The sequence below is a fragment of the Pithys albifrons genome, chromosome 6 (genome assembly GCF_047495875.1).
Source record: "Pithys albifrons albifrons isolate INPA30051 chromosome 6, PitAlb_v1, whole genome shotgun sequence".
Lineage (NCBI taxonomy): Eukaryota > Metazoa > Chordata > Aves > Passeriformes > Thamnophilidae > Pithys > Pithys albifrons.
The window spans coordinates 61,972,031-61,999,399 of NC_092463.1; the positions used below are offsets into that span (position 1 = coordinate 61,972,031).

General features: G+C 47.3%; 1 protein-coding gene across 5 annotated transcripts in view; it reads left to right on the forward strand.

The window, feature by feature from the left end:
• The window catches only part of PTDSS2 (phosphatidylserine synthase 2), a 42,163-nt gene that overhangs the window by 2,714 nt on the left and 12,080 nt on the right, over positions 1 to 27,369 (forward strand). For 2 of the 5 annotated variants that reach the window (XM_071559200.1, XM_071559201.1), the window contains exons 3-9: positions 2,846 to 3,022; positions 3,401 to 4,624; positions 13,080 to 13,181; positions 18,651 to 18,733; positions 23,900 to 23,967; positions 25,618 to 25,752; positions 26,560 to 26,610. In XM_071559200.1, the coding sequence (XP_071415301.1) occupies positions 4,440 to 4,624; positions 13,080 to 13,181; positions 18,651 to 18,733; positions 23,900 to 23,967; positions 25,618 to 25,752; positions 26,560 to 26,610 (624 nt within the window). In that variant the 5' untranslated portion in view covers positions 2,846 to 3,022; positions 3,401 to 4,439. Of the gene's footprint in view, positions 1 to 2,845; positions 3,023 to 3,400; positions 4,625 to 5,127; positions 6,409 to 10,691; positions 11,768 to 13,079; positions 13,182 to 18,650; positions 18,734 to 23,899; positions 23,968 to 25,617; positions 25,753 to 26,559; positions 26,611 to 27,369 lie in introns of those variants that run through there. The other 3 variants (XM_071559202.1, XM_071559205.1, XM_071559204.1) reach the window with 3 other exon arrangements.

The following is a 27,369-nucleotide window of genomic DNA, read 5'->3' on the forward strand; positions in this document are numbered from 1 at the left end:
CCCAGAGCTGGATGCAGAGATCCAATTGGTATGTCACCTGAGCAGAGCAGAGAGGCAGAATCACCTCCCACTTGGAGCAGGGAATAACTCTTTTTACAAAATGTGTGTGAAAAGTTGGTTATGCATAACCCAGGTCTCACAGTTCCACTTACAGCTTCTTTCTGGAGGATTTGTTGCTTTCATTTCCAAATAAGAAGAGCTGCCTTTCCTGGGAATAGCAGGAAGATCAATAACTGCTTTGGATTCCCTTGTGCTCTCCCACAGCATTGCTGTAGGTTTCTCTAAAATCAATTAAGTCCTGGGAGGGTAACCAGCTGTGTCCTGGCAGGAAAGTCAGCCAGCATGTCTAGAGTGGTGTTCCCAGTCAAGTCACCGTCACCCTCTGACTTTGTCAAGTGACTTGAACAGACTCTAAGCCAGACCTGTGGGTTAGTAAAGAGGGGGAAAAAGAGTTTTCTTCCAAATGTCCTGCTGTGTGTGAAACCAAGTGCAGAGGCAAGACAGGGACAGACCTTTACCCTTCCAGGGGATCCCCAGGGATTTCTGTGAGCGGCGAACAGTCTTTATGGGCAGCAGCTCTTCCTGGGTGTGGGAGCGTGTGTATGTTTACCTGGAGATAGTGAAGCCCTGTCAGGTGGTGTTTTTCACCTGCCAGCAGAGCAAAGGCCTTTGCAGTGTGACTGCTGCTGGTTCCAGGGTAACGGCGCTACCCGTGGGTGGAACAGCCATGACACTCCACCTACACTTCGGCTTCTTCTCCCGAGTAGGGTTGGCAGCACTTTGCTCTCTGGAGTGTGGGCATCCAGCAGCCATCCCAAAAGTTGTGGGCATTACCAGCCAGTGGGAAGGTGAGTCTGTACCTGCACCTTGGCTTTGGTCAAGATATCCACCCCCTGCAGCATCGCACAGCAACTGGATGACACTATGCTGCTGCTCCTGCTTAGGAGGAATTTGGCTTTGCCTGGGGAGATTTAGCTGATTTTGCAGCAAGGCAGATGACCAGGCTGATGCTGTCACTCTTTCAGTGCTTCCCCTCCCCTCACACCATGCACCACCTTTGCATTTACTGCTCTGGGGTGACTGGGCCCGAGCACAGCAGCATGAAAAGCTGGAATCAGGGAGGAACCTGATGCACCCACCAGGCTGTTGGGGAAAATCCACTTTAGACATGAGGCATTGTGGAGATCTGGCTCGTACCTGTGCTGAGGTATTGCAATCACACAAACCCTGTGTGAGCAGCAAAAATTATTAAAGACCTGATCCACTCTGTGGCTGCTGGGGCTGGTCCCACACCCAAACCCACTGAAGGACTCTGGCCACCTTGGGCAGCAGTTTGACCCACACTGAGTGTGTTGGCATCGCAGCTCCAGCAGTGCTCCCCGACCTGTTAGTCCTGGTTGGATGTGGAGATGGTAATTCCCACATGAGGAGACGTAACAGACCACTGAGGCTTTGGTGTGTGACACCATTTCAGCCAGATAGAGTCTGCCTGGCCACCCAGCGATGCTTTTTGAGTGTGCAGAGAAGCACATCCCTAATTCAGGATGGTGTTAAAATACTCATTTGCTCTTTTAAGTTCCTTGCATCTTGGATTTTATTTTTTCCCCCTCAAGAGACGACTTAAAAGAGAATTGCTTTCTTGTATACCTGACTTAGAAGGAGATGGTTCTCTTTGGTGAATCTCAGGAAAACCCCTCTCCTAATTCCAAACTGCCCTTTCCAACTGTGGTTTGTGGCAATTCTTTGCTGCTTGGGATATTCTGTGATCACTTCAAACAAGGTGAGTACTTCAGGTCTCATCGTGGGGTGTTTCAGTGTTTCAGGTTGGAAGGGAATTGTGCAGCAGCCATGAATGCTGAGGCTGAGGGAGCTGGGGGTGTTTAGCCTGGAGAAGAGGAGGCTCAGAGGTGACCTCAGCACTGTCTAGAACTGACTGAAGGAAAGTTCTGGCCAGGTGGGGGTTGATCTCTTCTCCCAGGCACTCAGCAATAGGACAAGGGGGCACGATGGGCTCAAGCTCTGCCAGGGGAAACTGAAGTTGGAGATCAGAAAAAAATTCTTTGCAGAGAGAGTGCTCAGGCATTGGAATGGGCTGCCCAGAGAGGGGGTGGATTCCCCATCCCTGGAGGTTTTTAACCTGAGCTTGGCCGTGGCACTGAGTGCCATGATCTGGTAAAGGGACTGGAGTTGGACCAAGGGTTGGACTTGATGATCTTGGAGGTCTTTTCCAACCCAATCCATTCTATGATTCTGATTCTATGATTCTATGTCCTTATAGATCCCAGGACTGTGTTTTGCTGGTTTTATCTCCAAAGGCAGGAGTTTTCCACCTTCTCAGGGAAACTTTGGCTAAACCCTTCTCTCTCAGATGCGACAACTACACAATTTTTGCTGTATCTCAGAGGGCAAACAGACTGAAGCGTGGCTTTGCCAGCCCGGAAAACCCTCTCACAAACAAATGGATGATGACTGTGGCCTGATGGATTAGAAAAACCAAACCCAGCCGGCTGCTGCCCTCCCGTGGCCAGTTCCTTTATTTCATAGGATTCTTGAATATAAGAATGGTTGGAATTGGAAAGGACCTTAAAGCTCATCCAGTCCCACCCCCTGCCATGGGCAGAGGCACCTTCCACTATCCCAGGTTGCTCCAAGTCCTGTCCAACCTGGTCTTGGACACTCCCAGGGATGGGGCAACCGCAGGTTCTCTGGGCAACCTGTGCAGGGTCTGCCCACCCTCCCAGGGAAGAATTTCTTCTGAATATCCCATCTAACCCTGCTGTCTTTCAGTATTTTGTAGAACCATGGAATGGCTTTGGTTAGAAAGGACTTTTTCTTCCCTTCACAGTGCTTGGTGCCATGTCAGGATCTTTCCAGAAAGCCAGAGCCCCCTGCCTGCCATCCAGGATCAGTAAGTCACGCTCTGGATGAGGAGCCTGGCCAAGAAAAGATTCGGAAAGGATTGAGGAATTCTAAGAACACAACAGATCCTGAGAGCACAGCACCCTGCGTTTGAACCCTCCAGGTTGGAACAAAACCCTTCACCAGCAAAACACATTTTTGCAAACACAAATCACATATTCAGTGTTTTATCACACAGAGACACGGGATGGGACTAATGGGAAAGCACAGCCTGGGGTGCTTGAAAGCCACACAACAATCTTGCAAAGAGCACTTTTTCCCTGAATAGTTCAAATGAGTGTGTGTAGATCAAAGGCATTTTCTTGAATTAGCACTCTTGGGTTACTTTAACCAAGAGATGTGGAGTTTTAGCATTAAATTACAATACTGACATAATTTGCAAGTGCTGAGTATATGTACTCATAGCACAACGCTGTCACAGCTGCAAGGACTGGTTTCTTTGTTAATTTATTCTCATCTTCTTTTGTATTTTCTTGGAAAGGGTGTGAAGGCACCAGGGGTCCCTCCTGTGAGTGGCACCAGGACCCTCGTGAGTGGCATCAAGACCCCCACCCTGAGGGGGCACCAAGACCCCTGTGAGCAGCTCTGGGATCCCCCTGAGGGGCACCTGGACCCTCGTGAGTGACATCAAGACCCGCACCCTGAGCAGGAATTGGGATCCCCTTGAGGGGCTCTGAGACCCCACTTTGAGCATAGTCTGGGATCCCCACCCTGAGGGGCACCAGGACCCTCATGAGTGGTGGCATCAAGATCCCCACCCTAAAGTGGGCACAGGGACCTCCAAGCTAAGCAGGCTCTGGGACCCCCGTGAGGGGCACCGGAACCCGCACTCAGAGCAGGCACTGGGACCCCGGTGAGGGACACCGGAACCCCCACCCTGAGTAGGCACCGGGACCCCCATGAGGGGCTTTGGGACTCCCCACTTTGAGGTGGCACCGGGACCCCCCAGAGGGACTTTAGGACCCCCCCCCCCCCACTCTGAGGGGGCAGCGTGATCCCCGTGAGGGGCACCAGGACCCCCACTCTGAGTAGGCACCGGGACCCCCGTGAGGGGCACTGGGTCCCGAACTCGGAGCAGGCACCGGGACCCCCGTGAGGGACACCGGGACCCCCATCCTGAGTCGGCACCGGGACCCTCATGAGAGGCACCGGAATCCCCATAAGGGGCTTTGGGACTCCCCACTCTGAGGGGGCACCGGGACCCCCGTGAGGAGCTCTGAGACTCCCACCCGTGAGGGGCACCAGGACCCCCACCCTGAGTCGGCACCGGGACCCCCACCCTGAGGGGACTCCTCGCGCCTGTGGCGCCCCCTGGCGGGCACGCGGCGACGCGCGGTTGCCACAGCAACGCGGGGACGCCCCGCCCGGCCCCGCCCTCTCCCGGCGGGGCGCCCCGCGCAGGCGCGGTCTCGGGGTCGCGCGGGCGCCGCGTCACATTCCCCCCTCCCGGCGCGGCCCCGCCGTGTCCCCTCCCGGTGTCCCCTCCCGGTGTCCCCACCCGGGTGCCCCCACCCGTCGCTATGAGGCGCGGCGAGCGGCGGGTGCACGGCGGGGCCCTGGGCAAGGCCGCGCTGGAGGAGCAGCCGGGCCCCCCTGCCCCGCCGCAGCCCAACGGAGGAGCCCCCGGGGCCGAGCGGGACGGCGCCGGCCTCCGCCGCAGCACCGAGTCCGAGGTGTACGACGATGGCACCAACACGTTCTTCTGGTGAGAGTGGCCCCTTGGGGGTCCCCGGGCGTGAGGGGAGGGGGGCTTGGGCTCCTTCGTGGGGCTTGGAGGGGAATGAAGGACGGGATATGAGAGGGAGAGGCTGAGGATTGGGTATAGGGAAGGGGAACAAGGAATGGGATGGGGGGTCTGAGGAATGGGATATGGAGGGGGACACGGAAATAGGATAGAGGGGGGTTTGAGGAATGGGATATGGAGGGGGACACGGGAATAGGAATGGGATATGGAGTGGGACACGGGAGTAGGATAGAGGGGGGTTTGAGGAATGGGATATGGAGGGGGACACGGGAGTAGGATAGAGGGGGGTTTGAGGAATGGGATATGGAGTGGGACACGGGAATAAGATAGAGGGCGGTTTGAGGAATGGGGTACGGGAGGGGGCACGCTGAGGAATAACATCAAGGGGGGATGAGGGATGGGGTATGGGGCTGTCTGAGGAATGGGAAATGGGGAAACACTAAGGAATAAGATAGAGGGGGGCTGAGCAATAAGCTATGGGGGCGACACTGAGGAATGGGATAGAGGGGCACACTGAGGAGTGGGATATGGGAGGGGGAATGCTGTGGAATGGGATATGGAGGGACACTGGGGAATAGGGTAGAGGGGAGGCCAAGGAATGGCATATGGGAGAGGGACACTGAGGAGTGGGATAGAGGGGGAGCTGAGGAGTGGGCTGTGGGGGGGCTGAGGAATGGGATATGGGTGTGGAGTCTGGGAGGGAAGGTTAAAGGTGTTGCTGCCCGTAATCTGCAGTTTAGGTTGCTCTTAGCTGGTGCTGGTATAGGCTAAAGGTGTTTTCCTGGTGTTGTGGTACCGTTAATTGTTCCCTGGTAATTTAATGGGGATTCAGGCCTGGCTGTTGGTGGTGACACCTCCTTTCCCAATCCTGGTCCCAACCCCTCCAGGAACAAGACCCTTACAGCTTCCCATTGTCCCACCCAATGAGTGCTCTGGAGGTGTTTCCCAGTAGCCTGAGTATCCACTCTCTGCAGGCAAGCATTCCTGCTTGATTCCAGCTATCAGCATTGTTTATATGAACTCCACCTCCTTCTTCCCCCTCCCTCAGTCTTGGAAGAGGCTTTTTCCATCCGTGTTCTTTCCAGTAATCCTGGCAGAATGTCGAAGTTGTTGTGCCCCAGTCCTGCTGGGCAGATATTTTCTATTTTTGTATGTCTGAGTCCCTAAAATGGTTTTAGAAACCCAGAACTGACAGTGTTGGGCCAGCAGAGAAAAACACCTTTTTGTTAAGGTCAGTACTTGCAGGAAGTGGTGTGTTGGCACCTGGAAAATTCCTCCTGAATCCCATCCTTGCTGGAGTTGTTCCACAAATCCCCTCAGCACATGTGTGTGCAGGTCCATGGTTTTTCTGTGTGTGTTAAACGTGTGTCCTTGGTGCAAGAAGCCAAGCTGACTCTGGAGTGGCTCCTTTGGAATACAGGCCGAGGGTGACGGGATTTGGCTGGAATCTGGTGTGGAGGAATGGGAGGGGCGGGCACTTGGCTCTCACCCTGCCAGTCTGGGCAGCAGCAGCACTGAGGGTGTTGATCCCGATGAAGAAGGTGATGTTCCTGCCAGTGCAAGCTGCCCAGGAACACTGGGATGCTGTTGGATCCTGGCAGGATCTCTTCAGAACCCCAACAGGCCAGTGTAGCTGAGGGACATCATCGTGGTCTTCGGGACAAGAGGACCTTCCCTGGAGAGCACATCACATGTAGGCTGAGTGAATCACTGGATCCTGGCACCATCCTATAAATGGAAAATGGGTAAAAGTGTCCTTTCCTTTCTCTACTTCAGGTGGCTCTTGCCAGGTGTTTTGTGGGGCTTTGTCAATTTTTTCCTTTAGAATCTCACCTTGTTGCACCTCTCTGTGATGGTGACAGAGCTGTCTGTCATCCCAGAATAAATGTTGTAATGCAGTCAGTGTGTCCACGTGGATTGTTCATTTGGAAGTCTGGATGTGCCTTGTTCTCTCAGGATCTTCCCTGTGTGGGTCGTCCCTTCCAGAAGGGCAGCACGGCTGAGTGTGTGCAGTTGTTCCTTAACTTCCCTGTTCATAAAATTCTCTTTTCCCTGGTAACTTAAGCTGGCAACCAGGAGTTTAAACACCTGGAAAAGTCCCAAGGTTTGTCCTGGTGTTCCTATTGCACCAGGATCCTTTGGCAATGACTCAGTTCTTACGGTGTCCAAGAATAAAAATTATCCAGAGGAATGATTTTTTTTTTCCTGTGACCCTTGGGACTCTTCTTGTCCTGTGAAGGTGGCCACAGGAAAGGGGAGTTGGGAGAGTAGCTGCCCTCTGACTTTGGAAAAGTCTGGAATGTGCCTTCTCTTTGAAGTCCAGAAGTTGGGGATGAGGTTCCCTCATGGCCTGCTCTGTTTGGGAAAATGAAAGGATTGTAAACACAGTCAGAAATCATTCCAGCAGCAGTTGAATTTGCAGGGGTGATTTTCCTGCTATAAATGTGATAATTGGGAAAGGTGGAGCTTTCCTAGCTGGCTTTTTGCTCTTAAAAATCTGTTTGAAACTTTGGGAAAACTAGTTTTGTGTTAATATCTCTGTTCTTACTCCATATAAATGACTTGGAGCTGGTAAATATTCTGTTGTGGGAACTTGTTCTGTCAGTGTAACCTTCCTTTCACCACTAGCAAATGCCAAGGGAAGGAATCATTTAGGTGAAGGGATCACCTAGCTGGGTATAGTGTATGATTTTCTCCTAAAATTCCTGTGTTATCCCAATTTCTGTATGTATTTCATAGCTTGTCTTTAACCAAAGTAGATCTTCCAGGAAAACATCCATCTGTCTTGATTTGAGGGTGTTGGGAGGTGCCAGATTTGCCACCACATTGTGACTTTGTGGGTTAATTGCTTTTCCTAAGCCTTCCTTTAATTTGGATTTGATTAGCCTATCACCACCTGTTGATTATTAATGAGTTTTTATCTCTCACACTAATAATTCCATATTGCTGTCACGTGGGTGTGATGTTGCTTCCTAAAGTTGTGGTTTGGCAGCAGAGATCTGCAGAGCTCAGGAAGTTAAAATAAATAGGAAAAGAAGTCAAAAAGAGGGAATGGCAGTGATTCTGTGGGCTAAGACAGTGTTTGTAGGAATTATTTCCTCCTGTTTGGTGCAAAATGCATGGAATTTGCAGCCTCTGCTGGTGTGTTCCTCTCAGTTTATTCAGTGTTGTGAGTGGCCTTGGAGATGAGATGTGTGTGGGCAAACCAGCGTTTTGGAAAGATGGGCTTGGTGTTCAACCCAAACATTCCTCATGGAGATTGTTCTTATCTCCGAAATACCTCCCAGGATTTGCTGAGGGCAGATCTGGAGGAAGAGGTGGGGATTTATCCGGAACAGATATTAGGGAGATGGAAGTTCCTCAGGCTGGCAGGGAGTGCTTTCTGTGCCCTCTCCTGAGGCTCTTCCAAGGCAGAATTCCTTGAGCTCGCTGGGAACTGAGCATTGTGGGACTGTTTCCATGCGTTGGGATTCCCTGTGTGTGGAGCTGCCCTCTTTGGGATTCACCACACTGGAGCAGGGCAATGTTGCTCCAGAGTCCTGGGTCATCCAGCCTGTGGGAATGCCCTGGGACATCCAGGCCTTGTGCAATCCCACTAAGCCACGTTTGTCAACTGGTTGTGGGTGAGGGAAGGGTGTCCTGGGAGTTTGGTTACAGGAATGGCATTGCCCTTTCCTGAAAGGATGGGATTGCAGCGTTCTGCTGAGGGAGCTGGAAGTGCAGGTGGAATATCTTTGTGGAGAGAGAGAAAGCCTGTGAGATTTTATTGACCCACCTGGGTGTTAATTCTCTACATTGCACTTTTTTGTAAACACGCTCCTGAAGTTTTAAGAAGAGTTAAAAATGTGCTCAGGTGTGTTGTCTGTAATTCCCAGTCACCTGGGCCTGTGGAACTGCTCTAAACTAACACCTGGAGCACAGAGTCCTACAGGTTTGAACATAAAAATGTTTAACAATTGAAACAGAGCATTTGGGGAACTTGTGGGCTCTGTAGAACTTCAGAAACTTTGAAGCCTCACTCTTTGATCTTGCCTGGAAGCCAAACCCCTGATTTGCTGGAGCTTTCCTGTGGTCCTGGTTCTCTGGAGCCCTGTGTTCCTGGGCTCGTTTCAGGAGAGGCACCGGCTCGTGGTGCTATTTTGGAGTGTCCCAGGTCTGTAGGGAAATTCAATCAGCCTTGTGTGACCTCATGGATATGCCCAAGACGTGCAACTGCTCCAAGAATAGGGACTGTTTTATTAATGCTGGGAGTTGAAACAGGTTTTAGAACTCAGCCTGCAGCTTAAAATCAGCAGGGATATGTATATGGTTGGATTTCTGTTGAAGGTTTCCAAACCCTCTCTCTGTCCCAACAGTTTCCCTGTTAATTATGTGGTTGTAATTTAGAATGTCAAAATATTGTTTGGTTTAAAATTGTTTTTTGTTGTTTTCCTGTGTCTTATTCTTCACATAAACCCTCTGCTGCTGTTGGAGGAATGAGTTTGTTGTGCTGTTTGCCATATTTTCCTAGAATTCCCAGGTGATGTGTTGGTTTATGGAGGGTACAGAGCTCTGACATCCATTTAAAAATCTGTTTCAGAAATGCTTCTATGGCTGTCATTATTTGGAATGAGGAAATAAATAATGAAAAAATTGGTAATTGGTTTTGCTGACAGATTCTTTCTCCAGCAGCAGCAATTAATGCAACTTTTTAAACCCCAGAGGCAAACTGGGCTGGCTCTCCTTTGAAATTCTGTTCCACTTAAAGAGAACTGACCAAAATATTAATAAATAAATTCTTTGCATGGTGTTCCAGTGATTGTTGTTGTGTTTAATGGAGTTGTTGCATCATTTGTGACAAACAAGCAGTGGATAACAAGGGTGTGGTCCCTGCTTAAGCTGATTTTAGTTTGTAGGAGATTGAATGAGGCCATCAGGGTGTTGCTCCCTCCTTTCCATCCTGGGGTCTGCCCCAATCTCCCCAAAAAAGAGATATTTGAACAATTTTCTTAGACCATTTGTGTCATCATAGACTTCATTTGGAAAATAAAGGCACTGATAGTCATTTCCTTGCAGTTCCTCAGTGTGACAGAACCATGAAAAAGACAAGTTGGGATCAAACTTAATCCCATTAACTGAGAAAAACCTTAGTTTTTTGTAACCTGTATTGCAGGAGGGGCGTGTTTGCTGCTGGTGTGTTGAATGAGCAGGGCAAGGGGTTTTTGTAAGAACAAACCTGATTTATTTCACTTCCACCTCCCGTGTCTTGGTGGCAAAGAGCCACATGTACAGCACAGAAAGGCAGGAAAATAAGCTACTTAATGCTCCAGCTTTTTAGAAGTTTGGGGTTTGTTGTGAATCCTCTCCCTGCTCTCACATAGTTTTGTGTGCAGGGTTTTTGACATGAAGCCTCCTAGACCTGCCTTCAGTTTGGATCCCCTTTGCTTTGTGCCTGTTGCCCAAGCTCCTCTGTAATTCCAGGGGGGAAGATTCGTGGTCTGCCCAGCTCAGCTCTTTTCCCAGGCTCCAGGCCAGGAGAACATAAGCCCTTCCACGTAATTCCTGCTGTGCTTACCTTGCTGGGATGTTCTCAGCTCGTCTTTCTCTGGTGTGTTATTTTAAAGTGTGTGTGGAGATGAAAACAATCCCTTTGCGCAGTGAAATCCATCCTGGCTTGGCTCAGACAGGCATTTCCATGTGCTGCTCCTTTTTGTGGAGTTTGATGTCATTTTTTACCTCCCATGCTGTGGGAAGACACGGTGTGTTTCTGCATTCCCAGGCTTCTTTCCCCTCTGAGGTAGGTTTGTGTGGCACACTCCTTGCTGTGTCACTACTCACAACTCTCTGGCAGAGCTGCCAGCTGCTCTTCCCATCTCCACAGTCTTTCATCCTGGATTTCATGTGCTGGAAACACCTTTCCATAACTAACCAGCCAATCTGGCTGTGGCTGGAGACTGAAGGAAGTGATGAGAATTCAGCCTCTTGTTTCTCCCTAAACAGGGCAGCTGGTTGGGATTCAGATTGACGGTTGTGGCACCAAAAGTAAGTGGAAAACGGGGTGTTTGAGGCTCCCCAACACTGACCCTTCTTTGTGCCACGAGCTCCCCGTTGGGAGGAACAGAAACAAATCCTCCTTGTGCTCACAGAGGAGTTTCTCAAGGTGTTTTTCCAAGTGAGGATGTGTAACAACTAAAGGGAAGTTCTGGCCAGGTGAGGGTTGGTCTCTTCTCCCAGGCACTCAGCAATAGGACAAGGGGGCACGATGGGCTCAAGCTCTGCCGGGGGAAATTGAAGTTGGAGATCAGAAGGAAATTCTTTGCAGAGAGAGTGCTCAGGGATTGGAATGGGCTGCCCAGAGAGGGGGTGGATTCCCCATCCCTGGAGGTTTTTCAGCTGAGCTTGGCCGTGGCACTGAGTGCCATGATCTGGTAAAGGGACTGGAGTTGGACCAAGGGTTGGACTTGATGATCTCGGAGGTCTTTCCCAACCCAATCCATTCCATGATTTTTTTGGCAATCTGTGCTACACTCAGCACATTGAAAATGCAGCTGATGTTGTGTGGGTGTTCAGGTGGTGGAATGGTAAGGTGGGAGACAGCATGTCTAGACTTATTTTTGTAGCCTCTCAGACATGAGTTTCGAAAATAAGCCATAAAATGAGGCATAAAATACAAAAACGGCCTTGAGTTAACGTAACATTTTTGGTGATCAAAATATGAGTGTTTTGTATTAATTTTATAAAAGCAGTGAAGAAGAGCAACATGGTGTGATTGGAGCATGAGCTCAGTCCCTGCTGTCCTTCCTCCTGGGAGAGGAGGGTGTTGAGTTCTGCAGCTCCTGCAGGATCCAGGACAGGCACCACGTCACGTGAGTGTTCCATGGCTGAATCACCTGTCCCGGCACTGGGGAGATGCAGCTGCCGAGCAGGAGCTCACAGCTCCCAACCCTTTTTGCCTGGGTTTTGACATGTTGAGTCCTTGCTAATTGTGAAAATATTCGTGGATCCTTCTCTTATTTTTTTTCCTGGAGCTGGTTATTCCATGTCCTCAGGAGCGTGAGGAAGGATAGTGTTCAATACCAAGCTCTCCTTTAGCAGGGGCAGAAGAGGATTGTGTCTGCCTATGAGGTATTTTCCAGTGGGATTGCAAGGGTGTGAGAGTGGCTGGGCTTTGGATTAGGATGGAATTTTCATTCAACATCACCCTTTCCTTGATTTTCAGAGCAGTTTTAGGTGGGTTGCTGGGGGATTGGTTAAAGGTAAGTCAGTAGATGATTTGGAAATTCCTGGTGATCTTTGGTTTATCTGCACAACCTAAACATACAAACCTTGGTCTGTTGGCATGATATGGAGAGGGAATGTGAGCTGCTGTTATAAAATAGAAAGAAAATGGAAATAGAGCCAAATGTGTCACATACAGGCACTTTCTTTCACAGGTTTTCTCCTTTCTAAGCTCCCTCAATATACCTGAGTTGTTTTAATCCCTTGTGATAAGAGATCTTGTGGTCCTTTAAACCAGAACTGGGTCTTGTTTACATGCCCGTGCTTCCCATCTATGGCTGGAGGTGTTTTCCACTGAAAACAAAGAATGGCTTCTCACTGGGAAAGGAATTTTAAACTTTAAATAGGAAAAAAATGTGGACATTGTACAAATATTCACTGTGTGGTGATCAGTGGGTGTAGGGGGTGTGTGTCATCCTGGAATGCTTTGGGTGGGAAGGGTCCTTAAAACCCATCCAGTTCCATCCCCCTGCCGTGGGCAGGGACACTTTCCACTATCCCAGGTTTCTCCAAGCCCTGTCCAAGCTGACCTGGAACACTTTCAGAGCTTCTCTGGGCAACCTGTGCCAGAAGAATTTCTTCCTGAGTGCTTTACCAGAATCCAGGCAAACCTATGGACTCCCATGGATGGGGATGTGTCACTGCTGTGGAACAACCACCTGGTTCTACTGGCATGGCTGTTCCCACACAAATCCCTTGTGCTCAGGGCACTGTAACTGCAGGAATCCCTGGAAACGGCACATCTCTAGGAAGCATCAGGATTCTTACAATTGCAGCTGTTCTCCTTTAGAGATTTTAATTTTTTTTCTTAAATGGTTATTTTCTTCTGTAATTTCAGTGTTTAGAGTGAATTTGGTTACTCTTAAGGGTCTGTTCAGTCTGCTGCAGTTTTTGTGAGTAGGCTGTGACATAGAGCAGCTCTGCCAGGTATGAACCTGCCAAGCCAGGGGAGAGACCTGCAGGTGTTTAGATCCAGTGCTACCATTTCCAAGTTACTGCTGTTCAACATGTAGTGCCACTGTAAATCCTGCTCCCTGTGCTGTTAAATACAGAAACCCTCAGTATTCCTGAGTGCTGTCTCTATATTTGGCCTCCTGGCAGGGGGGAGATGCAGGTTTTTCTGCTTTTTAATGCCAATTTTCTCCCTTCTGAATTTTAGGAGAGCTCATACCTTGACAGTCTTGTTCATCCTCACGTGTGCGCTGGGCTACGTGACCTTGCTGGAAGAGACTCCCCAGGACACAGCCTACAATACAAAGAGGTAAATGACTGAGCAGGGGCTTCTCAGGTGTGTTTTGGAACCTCTGCACTCCCTGGTTGAAGTGCCTGAACCCTTAGAAATTTACCAAACCAATCACAAGCTCCTCTGATGCTGAGCATTGAATTTCATTTCTAATCAGATTAGTGTCACTGTCATGCCTGTGGCTGTCTTGTGGTGGGGTTTAAAAACCTTTTCTTAAAATAACCATAATTTCTAAATGATGGGAGCTGTGACTAAGTATTTTCTAACTTGAGTGGTTTCTGTAAAATTATGTTCAAGATTTCAGCACAAATCACTGTTTGTTGTTGAAAATTGCCATGAGAACTTGTAGCCCAAAGGGAAACAAGAATGAAATGAGTCTTGTACGTGTGGTCTGTTTCTACTGCAATTTAAACTGATTCAATGTGGTTAAATTTCTTCTCTTTTACAATACAGTAGGGATGAAAAAGCAGGTAGAAAAGTGGTGTTTTAAAAAAGTATGTTTTAAAAAGTATATGCTGCAAAGCATCCTTGCTAGAAATATGAAAACCATTGTTTTCTACTAGTCTGATTTCTTAAATGTTATGAATTTTCCCCCTTGCTATTAAAGGGTTTCTTCCTATTTTTGTACATTTCTGGAGTGACTCAGGATACAGCAGTCTTTGTCCCAGAGATGCAGGAATTGGGATATTTCCTGAGATAATCCTGGTTTTTCTGGCAGTTGCACAATAGCTGGGGCTGGTGGATCTCACCCTGTGCCCAGCTGAGGGCTGGGATTTTACACATGGGGGTGAAATGGAATAAGTTGGAAGCTGTTTGGGGCTGGGAAAGGTTCTGGAAGGCTTCTGTGTGAACAAATGCCATTTTATTCCCAGTTATAATGAGAGAGACCAGGCTGGAGGCTTGACATGCTCTGTAATTGCCATCCAAAACTGGGAAGGGGAAAGGCTGAAGGAGAAGTGATAACACATCCTTAGGGAGTAATACAGAGCTAAGGTGACTCAATGGAATATCTTATTATTGAGCTTAGAGCCTTTCCTGCCTTAATCAAAACAAACCCAGGGAAGATTAGTCAGCAGGTGAACCTTTCTCTCAAGAAACGGAAGTTGTTTTCTATGCATTCAGTGAGGGGAATGATGCACCCAGTTGTTAAAATCAGCTTACATCATAATGCCAGGGCAGGGGCAGCAAATGGGCTCTGATCACTTCTGCTGCTCTGGCTGTGCAACACTGTATGTCACAAAAATCCTTGAAAAGCACCATCCTGAGGATTGAACATGATCTTCCAAATATTCCAGGTTTTATACCTCTCTGTTCCCTCTCATGCTGCTCCTTTAGGCTGTTGCCTGTTTTCTGTGAACTGGGATCCTGGCCTGGATCCAAACCAGCGTGGCCAGCAGGCCCAGGGCAGTGACCCTTCCCCTGGACTCTGCCTTGGGGAGGCCACACCTTGAGTGTTGTGTTCAGTTCTGGGACCCTCAGTTTAGGCAAGAGATTGAGGGGCTGGAGCGGGGCCAGAGAAGAGCAACGAGGCTGGAGAAGGGACTGGGGCAGTGAATCCACCATGTCTTGATCCAACCCACAGAGTGCCCTGGGCTGGTGATCACAGTGGGGTTGGATCAAGGGTTGGACTTGGTGATCTCAGAGGTCTCTTCCACCCCAACAGAAGAGAAGAGCAACAAGGCTGGAGAAGGGACTGGAGCACAAGTGCTGTGGGGAGAGGCTGAGGGAGCTGGGGGTGTTTAGCCTGGAGAAGAGGAGACTCAGAGGTGACCTCAGCACTGTCTGGAACTGCCTGAAGGGAAGTTGTGGCCAGGTGGGGGTTGGTCTCTTCTCCCAGGCACTCAGCAATAGGACAAGGGGGCACGATGGGCTCAAGCTCTGCCAGGGGAAATTGAAGTTGGAGATCAGAAGGAAATTCTTTGCAGAGAGAGTGCTCAGGCATTGGAATGGGCTGCCCAGAGAGGGGGTGGATTCCCCATGCCTGGAGGTTTTTAACCTGAGCTTGGCCATGGCACTGAGTGCCATTATCTGGTAAAGGGACTGGAGTTGGCCCAAGGGTTGGACTTGATGATCTCGGAGGTCTTTTCCAACCCAATCCATTCTGTGATTCTATGAACTCTCATTTGAGTTGAATCATGGAATATCCAGAGCTGGATGGGACCCACAAGCATCAAGTCCCTCTCCTACCCTACACAGGACAGCCCCAAGAGTCCTTTCATGAGCCTCTTTACTGACTTTAGTACCACCCTGCATGAAAGATTCCAGCTCAATTCCAGTCCCAGATATTGCCTTACCTTCTCCAGCATCTGGGAGTCTGCTGCTGTCATTGCTTCTGGCTCTTCAAGTGTAAATCTAAACAAGAAAAAAATACATTTGAGTGCATATCTGAAGAAAAGGAGGTATTTCACAGCAGGATAAGATGGTCACAACGTGCATAAGTATATCCATAGCCCCAAATTTTACACATAGTTTTGCTTCCATAACTTAAAATCCCTTATCCCACCACATATTTTGTGTCATATTTTGGTTTCAAATCCTGGCCAGCACGAGGCTGTCCCTGTGTGCTGGTATTTCATGGCAACACTCGCTGCCCAATGACCTGCAGTGGGTTTCGCACCAGTGAGCAGAGTCTGAAGCTGTCATGGGGTTTTATTTCCACTTCCTGCACACTGACAGTGGAGCAGTGTCTGGGGGAAGGTGCAGATCCTAAATAAACTCTTCCAAGCATTCCAGCCTCCTTTGTTTCCGAGCCCTGGCTGAGGTGCAGTAGGTGGTCAGAGCAGTAGATTGAGGTGAAGTGCCCAAATTTGCCGGCACTGTCTTTCCTGGACTGGAGTCATCATGAGGCTCCCACCTTCTCCCCTGTAAAATCAGGATTATTTTATCCTTTAAAAGTGCTCCATCCTGTCACTGTCAGGAGCAGGATGAGCGGTGGATTCATGGAATAAGTCACAGGATAAATGAAGGACAAAACCCAGATGAGAGCAGGGACCTCTGATCTCATGGGGTGTGGTGTCTGTAGCTGAGATTTGTTTGCACCTGTCTGACATTCCAAGGACATTTTCCTTCCTGCAACAGGCCAAGGCAATTAAACAATTAAAGGAGGATTATTTCTTTTTAAGATAAGGTTTATAGAAATCTTTTATATGTAAATCTTGTCAGAGTTCATTAGGATCCCACACTATATGTGATCAAACTGCCTCTTCTGAAAGGACAGTGGAACATTTCCTGTGTTAGACAGATGTGCTGCAGACCTCTCTGATCCACAAGACTTGTGTTCCCACAGGTCCTTGGAGCAGCCCAACCTGGCTGATAGCTGTCCCCTTGTCCTCTGTTGAGCTCTTGGGAGGGACAGGCCTGAGCTCCATCTCTGAAAGGAGCCAAATGAACATCCAGCACCTCCTTTGCATGCCATGGCTGTGGAAAAAAACCCACAGCTCCCAAATGTCTTGAATGCTGAGCAAAGTCTCTTAGGGAAAAAAGTTATTTTTTTTCCATATGAAACACATGCAGGTTTAAAAACACCTGTGGGCTTCATGGTTGAATTTGAAGCCATGAAATGTCTCTGCTGTGGTGCCTTTTCTGCAGTTTTTGGCAATGGCTGCCTTCCATGGGGACAGACCCAGGGATGTGTGGGGTTGCATGTTGGTGATCTCCAGCTGCTGTGGCTGAACACCAGCAGAGAATTGAGGTACCAAAGAGGCCAGACCTCCATGTGCCCATTTTCCAGGGCCTGTGGGTCATACCAGCTCTGCTAAAGTGGATCCAGCCTGGGAGGGGAAAAGGGAGTGGGAGCTGGCTCTGAATCCTGGGACAAAGCACCACACACAGCTCCTCACAGACAAGCCTCATTGTCCTGTGCCTCTGAATCAACTCCTAGCACAAACAGGAGCTTGTTTGTCCCAGTGAAACTGCTGCCAGGTTCTCCCTTTATTATTTGGTTAAGTGCCAAAATGATTTTTGCAGGCACAGGTTACTGTTTTGTGCCTTCCTGATCTACTGCTCAGGAAAATCCTGTGGCTGTGGGAGAGGAAACCCCCTCTCAGGTCCTGCAGCATTCCTGCCTTGGGCCAGGCTGCTTCCTGGGGAGGCAGATTAATGATGATAAGGGGGAAAATTTAGTTACCACTGAGGGGAAAAAAACAGTGAGGCTGGTGTGGTTATTCTGCAAATTTGGGATTTGCTTCCAGACTTCCCATGGTGAATTTGAGGTAAATGAATTTATCTGAATCCCCAGCATGTTGCATGGGCAGAGACTGGGTTTGAGAAGAAACACAACTTATTTCCCGTGGTATTTGGATTCAGGATTTGAATTTCAGCTTTGGGAAAGCCAACCCATGAAGTGAGAGGTCCAGAGTTGGGGTTGTCACACCTCACACACAATACAGGCTGTTCCCTGATGATTCCTGGTGCTGGTGCTTCCAGATACAACCAGGGATTGAAAATGCAGAATATTCTCATTATTGGAGATCAGCTGGAAGGGTGTTGCCATCCAGATCTCTGGAAATCCCGATGGAACTGTCTATTCACAAGTCCATTAAGTAGCCAATTCTGCTGAGCTTTCCAGTGTTTTTTTAAAGCAAGCAAAATAACTGAGTTACATCTGATAACTAAACCCCATTTTTATTTTCAGGAAGCACAAACATTTATACTCAGAGGTGAATATTGTAAAATAAGTTCTGCTAAACCCTCTAGTTTTCTGTTTTGAAAGGTATTTTCGGCATGTTTAAAGTATGACCAGTCTCCTCTTTCTTCTGGTTTGTAACATTTTCTCTCTGACAGCAAAATTACTGGGTATTTTCAGTGGCTCCTGCAGCCTGAGCCATTTTATTTGCAGTCAGGGGTTGCATCATTTACTGCAAACAGGGAATGAGCTATTTCCGAATTGTCCATCCCTTCAGCCAGCACTTGGGCAGGTGATATGAGACAGCAGGATCTAGGGGGAGTTGAGGTGTTTTAAAAAGATCAGTTTTGGATTGCTTTATGCCACTTAACCCATTAAAATTAATGGAACACATCCAAAGTTGTGGGTCTTTGGTATCTTGGGCTCCTGGTCTGATAATTTATTTTTATTTGATATCCCTGTTCTGTTCTTTAGACTGTTTTACAGTTCCAGTCCACAGTGCTGCTTGCAAGCTCCTCTGAGTGGATTAAGAAGCTGATTTTGGAGTGGGGACAAGTTTAACAGCTCATTTTTAAATCCAGTGGGGCAATGGGAGCTTTCTCACTGCTAAATCCCAAGTGTCTCTGTGACCAGGTGGGAATAAAAGTTCCTCACAGGCACAGGGAAGTGTTTGATCCCCATCCTGTGGATCCAGACAATGCTCTTTGGGCTGGTTTTTCTGGATGGTTTCTGGATCCAGTTGTGATGGACACATTCAGCAGTTCCACACCCAAGTCCAGACATTTCTCACATCAAAGAACACGCTGTTCAGTCCCACCAGGATAATGGAGCAATAAAACAGGTTGTTCTGTTTTCCCTTTCAGAGGCATCGTTGCCAGTATTTTGGTTTTCTTATGTTTTGGAGTGACACAAGCTAAAGATGGACCATTTTCAAGACCTCACCCAGGTAATTTGCTCAGATATTTCTGCTGAACTGCCTGGTTTATGGGAAAGGTAAATGTTGGTGTTGCATGGAGAGAAGGTAAATTGTAATTCAAATAACCACAGAGGTTCATTAGCACTGCACACTTAATCACATCAGCTCCACTCCATCCTGCTTTGCTCCCAGGCTGCCTGGAGCACGGAGGGTTTGCTTGGATCTCCCTTTTTGGCTTCCTGTTGTTAGGAAAAAGCTTTGTGTGAACTGCCAGGTTCTTGAAACCTGAACTTCCTCTGTTTATCCTCTTTTTTTTCCCTCCTCTCTGTACTGGGATTACACTTGTGACTGTGTATCCGGTGCTTCCTTTGCTCCATGTCTGTTTTCCACAGAAACTGGGAGATTAAAAGCCCTTGATGATGCTTTTAAAGATTTCTCATAAGACTGGAAGTCGTGAGAGTGTTGGAAAGGCCAACACAAACCTCTTCCACATAATGTAGCAGCAGGGGAAACATGAAAACATTTTAATATCTTTGATCTTTTCCCTATTTTTAGATGTGAATCGTTGAAAGAGAAAGAATTAAGGGAATTTATGTGGGCTTAAATAATATTCCAGAAAACATTGGGCTCTCTTGCAGCCCAATAAACTGCGGGTTTATGCCAAAAAATTGAGCACTCCATTTTAAGAAGGTGAAGCAGCAGAAACCTCACAAACCTCAGTCAGGACAGGGGTGGTTCCAGAGTGATGCCCTCTGCAAACCTGGAGGTTTTATTAAGTCTGCATTTCTGGGTTCTTATGAAAATAGCAGGTTTTAATCTTTCCTTCTATTACAGTTAATTCTGGTTCCTCTTGTAAAATAAATTACTCTTTTTAAGGATACCAGTGATATTTGAGTGCATTCAGTGTTAAAATATCAGTGGGTTTGGGATGGAAGTTGGTTTTATTCCCTAGAACAAAGCAGTACAAATTGGATGGGGAACGTCCAATTTATAACCAGAGATGATTTATGTTTTCCTGGGATTTTTTTCTGCCTTATGTTATAGTTGTGTTTAAATATCTCTTCCTACTGGGGCTTTTCCACCAGATTTATTTATACACAGCTCACCTTTGCTTTTGCTAAGGTAAACAAATCCTGCCAAAGCAGCAGGTTTGCCTTTTAGTCTCCCCCTCAGTGTCACATTTTTGGCAGTCCTTTTTTGTGTTCTTTGAGTTTTCTGCTTTCCAGTGGCTCTCCAGACCTGCAGGGTTTTGCAGCAGTGATTTATGTGATAGTGTGATGCTTCCCAGTATTTTTGGCAGCACCTTGATATCCATCTTTATATTCCACGTGCTGCTTTCATGGCTCAGTGACAGTGACTGGCAGGTAATCCCAAATCCTCCCAGTTCAGCTGCTGAGGTGGCAGAAAAACTTCCTGGTTTCCAGAGTGTGGAGTTGTGTTATGAGCTCTTCTGTCCCTACAGTCCCTTGGGATCACCTGATTCTCTCTTTGCTGTCCCTGCCTTCCCTGCTGTGTGTCATTAACCTACTTTTCACTAAAGCCATTAAAGAAACTGATCCCAGCCACCACCTAAGTGGCATCTGTCCAGACTGGTGGCTTTATTTCTTTTTTTGGCCACCATGTTAGCATTGCCAGCAATGGCAGCTTTAGCCAGGGGCTCATCCAGCTTTACCATTTTCCTGCTGTTTTCACACAACTCCCCCCATTTTCTCCAGTTTAACTAATAATTTGCTACATTTACATGTTCATTATGGCCTGACTGTAATCCAGAAGTGTGGAACTATCATGGAAATAAACAGGTCTGACTGTTTAGGCAAGACTTGACCAACTTACCCAGCTTTTACCCTGTTTTCTATTTCCTTCCTGTAAACCATTGGCTGTTTTTTTGTTCCATCCAAACTTTCTGGCAAAGGAGGTAAAACCCCCTTAATGCCATGGGACAGAATTGTACAAGATCTCAAGCTCTGCTGAGGGTCCATTTATTGGTGGGTGAGCAGCCAAATTTGAGGAGTGGCACTAATTTTATGGCAGAATTAATCATGGATACAGTCAGCACCACTAGCCTGTCTCATTAACATTTGCAAATAAAACATATTCCTCATTGTCACTGTCAGCTCCTTTCTGGAGCTGGGAACGTGCCAACAGCCCGTTGTTGTGGGAGCTCAGGGAAACTTTATTGCCTTTGTCAAGATAACATGCCCACATTGTCATTCCAAAGAAATTTTCCATGACAGTTATTAATGCCCTAAGAAGCAGCTTTTAATATTCCCAGCCTTTGCCAGCAGTTATTTGGACTTAATACATCACGTGTGACAGCACAAGCTGTTGGTAGAGCAAACTGAGAGGTTTGAGTAACCCATGGGATGGAGGGCTGGAATAGCTGGGAACGAGCAGGCAGGAATGTGGGGACAAGGCACAGGCAGTGCAGGTGACACTGGAAGGGGCAGCCTTGTAATTGTGGAAAGGAGAAATCCTTTCATTGGGAGTTTATCCAGGGAATGGCAGTGATGTGCCCCTTCCTGCCAGCTGCTTTAGCAATTCAGGAATCTGAGTACTCACCACTGGTTTTGCATAAATGTTTTGTTCTGGGAATAGTGATACTAATTGGCTGGGTGGAATAAATAAGTGTGTTCAGGGCTTTGGGCAAGCTGAGCCTTTAACTTGTATTTGTCTTTAATGTGTTCAGACATTACATTTAGAGTATAAAACGGCCGATGTGAGACTGGGATGAGTCTGTGCCCCAGCTCCCACAGGTGGTGCTTTGAACCTCAGCTGCCAATGGAAAAGCCGGAATTGGAGCGGCCCCATCCTGTGCCACCTCTGCCCAGCACCCACAGCTCCAGGAGAAGTGTTTTGTTGGGCAAACAACTCAGATTTTTGCTTTTCTTTAGTCCTTTAGCCCTTCAGGTGGTGTGGGAAGCAGAGTAAGAGGCTGGTTATGCCCTCAGCTCTCTGTCTCATGTCCTGTTCCCAAATCCCAGGAATCACTCAGTTATCAGGTGTGGAAGTGCTTGGTAGAAACCTCCTTAACCAGGAGGAAAGCCCTGATTTGAGAAAGGCAAAAAGACAAGTGAATTTAAGGAAAACAAGTGTTAGAGATCTGCCAAAAATAACTTTACAGCTGAGGCTGGTCCAGGAAGAGAGAGAATAATGTTTGTGCAGCCTTGGAAACATGGTGGTTCTGTGGTGCAGAAGGAAAATGTGCTCAAAACCTCTCAGGGGCTTCTGTCACAGCACTAAAGCAGAGCCAGATCTTAATTTGTAATTATGAATTTTTACTGAGTATATTCAGCAGCTGCCAGAACCATGTGAATAGAGAGGAAGAAAAGCTCAGATTTAGATTTCTCTGCTTTCTGAGCTGTACCTCCATCAGTTTCAGACCCACATTCCTGTCTGTGAGAAATGTAAAATCTCTCCTACAAGGCTTTTTGGGTCAGAAAAAACCCAGCATTTTCAGGAGTCTGTCAGTGATGTTTGAAGGAAACTCAGTTCTGGAGGGAGAAGTGGTGATGAGAGGTTAATTCTGAACATGGGACCAGCCTGGGAAGAGTTTCCTCCCTTCCACATAATCCTGTGACCAGTAGAGGGGTTTTGTTTTGCTGTTTGGTTTTTTCCTGAACTGCATTCTGGAAGGAAAAGAGGGTGGAAGCTGTCACAGAGCTCTGTTTTCCAGGCCACACCTGCTTTTTTATTCCCCCCCCCCCCCCCCACCTTTTTTTTTTTTAGTTTCCTGAAGTGTCAAGTAGGTGGTTTTGCTGAAATTAATTTAGCAGTTTTGCTGAGGAAAGGTCCCACCTTTTCACATTTTGATCTGTTTTAATGATGGTGTCAAAAGCAGGTTGTCAGAGACTGCTTTTAAAAGTGTAGGGGATTTGTGGGTGGATTTGGTTGATTTTCTTATTTTTCTTTTTGTTGGTTTGGGGTTTTTTTTATGACTTATTTTCTAGTTGAGGCTGAATTGGGCAAAGACACACTTTGTTCTGGGAGCAAACAGCCCCTGGGAAGCTCTGCAGCAACGTGGCAAATTGATTTAAATATCTGCTTGGAACGTCACATTCTGCTGAATTACCTTGTGTAGAATTTTTGGATCTGGATAGGGAGAAGTGCTGGAGCTCTGTCTGTGCCCACCCTGGCTCTGCAGGAGCCTCTCAGGGCAGGTAACAAATTCTGGGGGAGTTCACAGCCCAAAAATCTCTTCATGGAACAGAGGCCAAACCAATCTCTGTGTGGGAGCAGGAACACAAAACTTCCATCCAGGACAGGCAGAGAGCAGAGCCTGTGACCCGAGGGCTGAGCCTGTCAGGAGGTCTGAGGTGCTGAGGATGGAGCTGGAAGTGTGCAGACACTGTAATTTGGGCACCCTTTGGAGTCAGGTGTTGCTCAGGGTGAGAAGATCCATAATCACAGGTCTAGGGAGGGTGAGAGCAGCCGTGGGCTCTGAAGAGCTGAGCTTTGCATCACATTTCTTATGGAGAGTTTCAGGTGATCTCTCATATCTTGCATCCAGAACCTGCTAAAACCTTTGCACATTTTTTATACCAAGTAAAAGTGACATTATCTTTGGGGTTTTGAAGTGTTTTCTGCCCCATGAGGGCACAGCCTTGTCTTCAGGCCAAAAGCTGGGCTTCCAAAAGTGACTCTGCCTGCTCTGCTTGAGCCAAGGTTGAACAGGTCCGGTCACTTGAGGCCAGAGAGAAAGTTGAGGAAGCATCTAGTTCTTCTCCAAGGACTTCTGGATTCTAATTCCCAACAGTTGGGTTCGTTGGGTTGAAGTGTTCTGGATCCTGGTCCCTCTGCCCAGATCTGGGTCAGTGCCTGAGCAGTTCCAGCAAATTTACACAGCAGCCCGGCAGGAGTTGAAGGTTCTTTCTGCCTGTGTCCCTCAGGAAGGGTGGGGAGCTGTGCTTGGGGAGTTGGGACTTGAATCTTCTTGGTGGGAGCATCTCTTGAAATGAAATTTGTTCCCAGAGAAGCTGTGGCTGCCCCATTCCTGGAAGTGTCCAAGGCCAGGCTGGACAGGGCTTGAAGCAACCTGGTCTGGTGCAAAGTGTCCCTGCCCATTCCAGAGGATTTGCTTTAAGGTCCCTTCCAACACAAACCATTCCAGGATTCCATGTTCAGTGGTACTGCAGTAAATGAATAATTAACTGCTTGTTTATTGAAGACTTGTAACATCCCTCCTGTGTGTCTCTGCAGCTTACTGGAGATTTTGGCTGTGTGTCAGTGTGGTGTATGAGCTCTTCCTCATCTTCATCCTCTTCCAGGTAAGTGACTTAGACCTCCAGTTCCCAAATACCCCTTTGGTGTGGAGATAACTCCTCTGTGGGGTCTTTCTGCTGACCAGAAAGATGCTCATCAGTTTTGTGAAATCGAATCATTGGGCTGTTTAATGAGACTTGGAGGCTGAAGGAAATTATAATATAAAAATATTTACCCTGGTGTGGCCTGCAGGTGCCCTCAGCCCAGGGCAGATGCTGTGGTAAAGTGTCCTTGCATGGACTGGTTCTTGTTCAGATCAGTCAGGAGTTGGTGTTTCACACATCAGGTCTCTGCTCTATTGGGCCTGCTCTGACTTGTAGGCACTTCATCTGGTTTCACCTTTTGAAACACTTTTTGCCTTGAGTGAGAGGTACTTTGAATATTTTGTGTTTTTGCAATAAACCAGAACTTCACACTCAGCTTTGTGTGGTGGCAGGAGCTGAGGAGGAGGGGTTTTCTGGAAAAACATGCCATTGGTGCTTCCAAATAAAGCACTTTTTGCCATATTCTTTTTTTGTTACCACATCTTGTCCTTTAGTAAGCAGAATTTACCTGACTTACAATTCTGTCACTTCTCAGAAAGGCAGAAGTTGAAATTAATATTTTGGCACAATATGCTCATCAGGCAGCTTTAAAAATCATTTTAGGTGAGAGAAGGATGAGGATTTTTTTTCAAGTTCTGCCTTTATAGGCCACATGAGTTTGAGGAAGTGGGGCTGGAATTGGGATGTGTGGGATCTCCCTGCTGCTGGAGTGGGGCCTTTGCTGTGCAGGCAAGGTTTTAATATTGATCAAACCCTTTCCAGCTCATGTAAGGTTTCCTTTGGCTCCAGCATTTCTTCTTCTGCTTGGCTGTACTGGTGTAGTTGTGAATTCCAGTAGAAAAGCCTGGAATGGCTTTGCTTTCCTCTGGCAGTGTGTGGTGTCACCAGAGATTCAGTGGTTGAGGAACTCCCTGTTGTTGCTTCTCTTTCTAAAAATACATCATTGCCCTGCCCAGGTTTAAACAAGGTTAAATTCTGCTGAGTCTGCAGGTGAGTGAACTTACAGCAAACCCAAGCTGGCTCATGGCTGAAACGTGTCTCAGTGGATTTATTCTATAATTTTATTATTATTCTATCAATCAGTTTTGGCCTTGTCCTGCTTTGCTGCCTGTCACAAATGTCCCTCTGCTGTTGGGGTGAAACCTTGACCACAACACAGAGTGATTTCATTGCAATTTAATACTCAGCAAACGTATGGCTGAGATGCTGGTGAATTAGTTCAAGTTTTGGCCTTTTTGATAATTTCTTCTTGCTGTTTGCTTCAAGTTTATCACCTGTGCTGCTGGTGGGACCTCACTGGAAAGGGTTGTTGGGAAGGAGGAGCTGTGTGAAGGTTTTGGGAGGGATGGAGGTGCTCAGAGCAGTGGCTTAGGGAACAGCATTAAGGATCACCAGTTTTTCATCATTTAAGAAATATTAAGGCCATTCTGTAGCTGGTTTTTTCCCCTTAATATTTAGGATTAAAGAGGCTCAAATGAGATACACGTGTGAGGCTTCAATACCTGGCTATATTTCAAGAAAACTTGAATATCAGTGTTGATTTTAATTCTCTTTGTACCTTCTGTGCATGAATCCTTTGTATGGACCCCTGGTTTCTGTGTTCCCTTGCAGACTGTGCAGGATGGGAGGAAGTTTATGAAGTACATTGACCCCCATTTAGGGGTTCCCCTGCCAGAGAGAGACTACGGAGGCAACTGCCTTATTTATGACCCTGGCAATGAAACTGATCCCTTTCACAACATCTGGGTAAGGAACAAACTCAGTGTCGGGTTTTTTGGTAAAAAATTGCTCAGTTGAATTCTTCAAAGTGAGTTTGGGAGTCTGTCTGAGTGTTGAGTCAGAGCACAGACCATGACTCATCTTCAGCCTCTTTATTTCCCTTCTCTTGACCTTCCCTGGCCATCAGATGGAGATGTCTCTAGATCCTGATTACTTCATTGCCCTGTGAACAGTGAAGTGTTTAACAGCCCTTCTTTCTCAGGTTGTTGATGTCAAAATTTCCCTTCAAAGTCTGGCTTTCTTTGTGCACTTAAAAAAAGATCTTCAACTCAATCACCCTGAGGCACAAAGTTCATCCCAGAATGGTTTGGGTTGTAAAGGAGCTTAAAGTTGTTGTAGTTCCAACTCCTTGCCATGGGCAGGGATACCTTTCACTAACCCAGGTTTCTCCAGCAACATAAACTGCACTCTTGTGAGTATCAGAAACCATCAGGTTATTGGTTTTTGTTGGCAAACAGAAGAGCTGAAATTCAAGGGCAAAGGAATTATGGTTATTTACAGCTCCCCGATTGTTTCTGTCCCCTCATCAGGCAAGGAATGGGACATTCAGCATTAAAGAGGTGGTCTCTGCTTCATCAACACCATCCTAATCCCAATTCCTACCCCATAATTTGCTGATTTACCTTGTTTCTTCACCGTGCTTGGGAACAAAAGCTCCTAAAATCCATCAAGTATTTGTGTGTGAAGCAAAGGAATTTCATTGCTGTGTTTTTCTCAGAAAGAAAAAGACAAGCCCATTTTTGTAGTGTAGTGACCTACACTCTGTTCTTCCAGGACAAGCTGGATGGATTTGTTCCTGCCCACTTTTTTGGCTGGTACCTGAAGGTGAGAGTGGATCTTGTGTTCCCCTGTGCTTGGAATACACGAAAAGCCTTTTCCCCCTTGTTTTCTTTTCCCCCACCCATCTTAGGTCACCCCATTCCTTTCCAAAGCTGTTACATGGACAGGCTCCTTCCCCTACCGGGATTCATTCCGGGGTCAGATCAATAAAGCCCTTTATTCCCATGGAAGGAGATGCTGGAATGACCTTTGGAAGTGGAAGGTGGGACAGGCAGTGACAGTCTGCAGTTCCCAAATACTGATGTGTTATGATGTGCTGCTCCAGTTGCTTTCCCAGTGGCATCAAATCAGGATTTCAAACCATTAAATGGGCAGTGATTTAATTCTTGTTACTTTTTAGTCACTATCTGCCAACAGTGGAAGAAATTCCAGCTGTGCTTGTTTCTGGCAGAACATCAACACATGTTTTGCTGATTACTTTGGTCTAAATATTATCTTTTTGAAGCAGAGCAGACTGACTAACTCACTTGATTTTGCCCCCTGCAGACCTTGTTTGGTTTTGACCCACAAGCCCACCAGAAATAACAGTCTGACAAAGCTCAGCTGTTTTACAAACAAGCTGGAGCTGTTGTTTTGTATTTTCATTTCACAAGTTTTGTGAGTGGTTTGGGCTGATCTGGGGTTTCCCCCTTAAGCAAAGGTGAGTTTGCTGGGCATGGGGAGACCTGGACTTGAACTAAGTTGTGAATTTGGAAAACTTGGATCTTTCTCATCCAAGGGAACTGAATTAGAAACTGAAATATC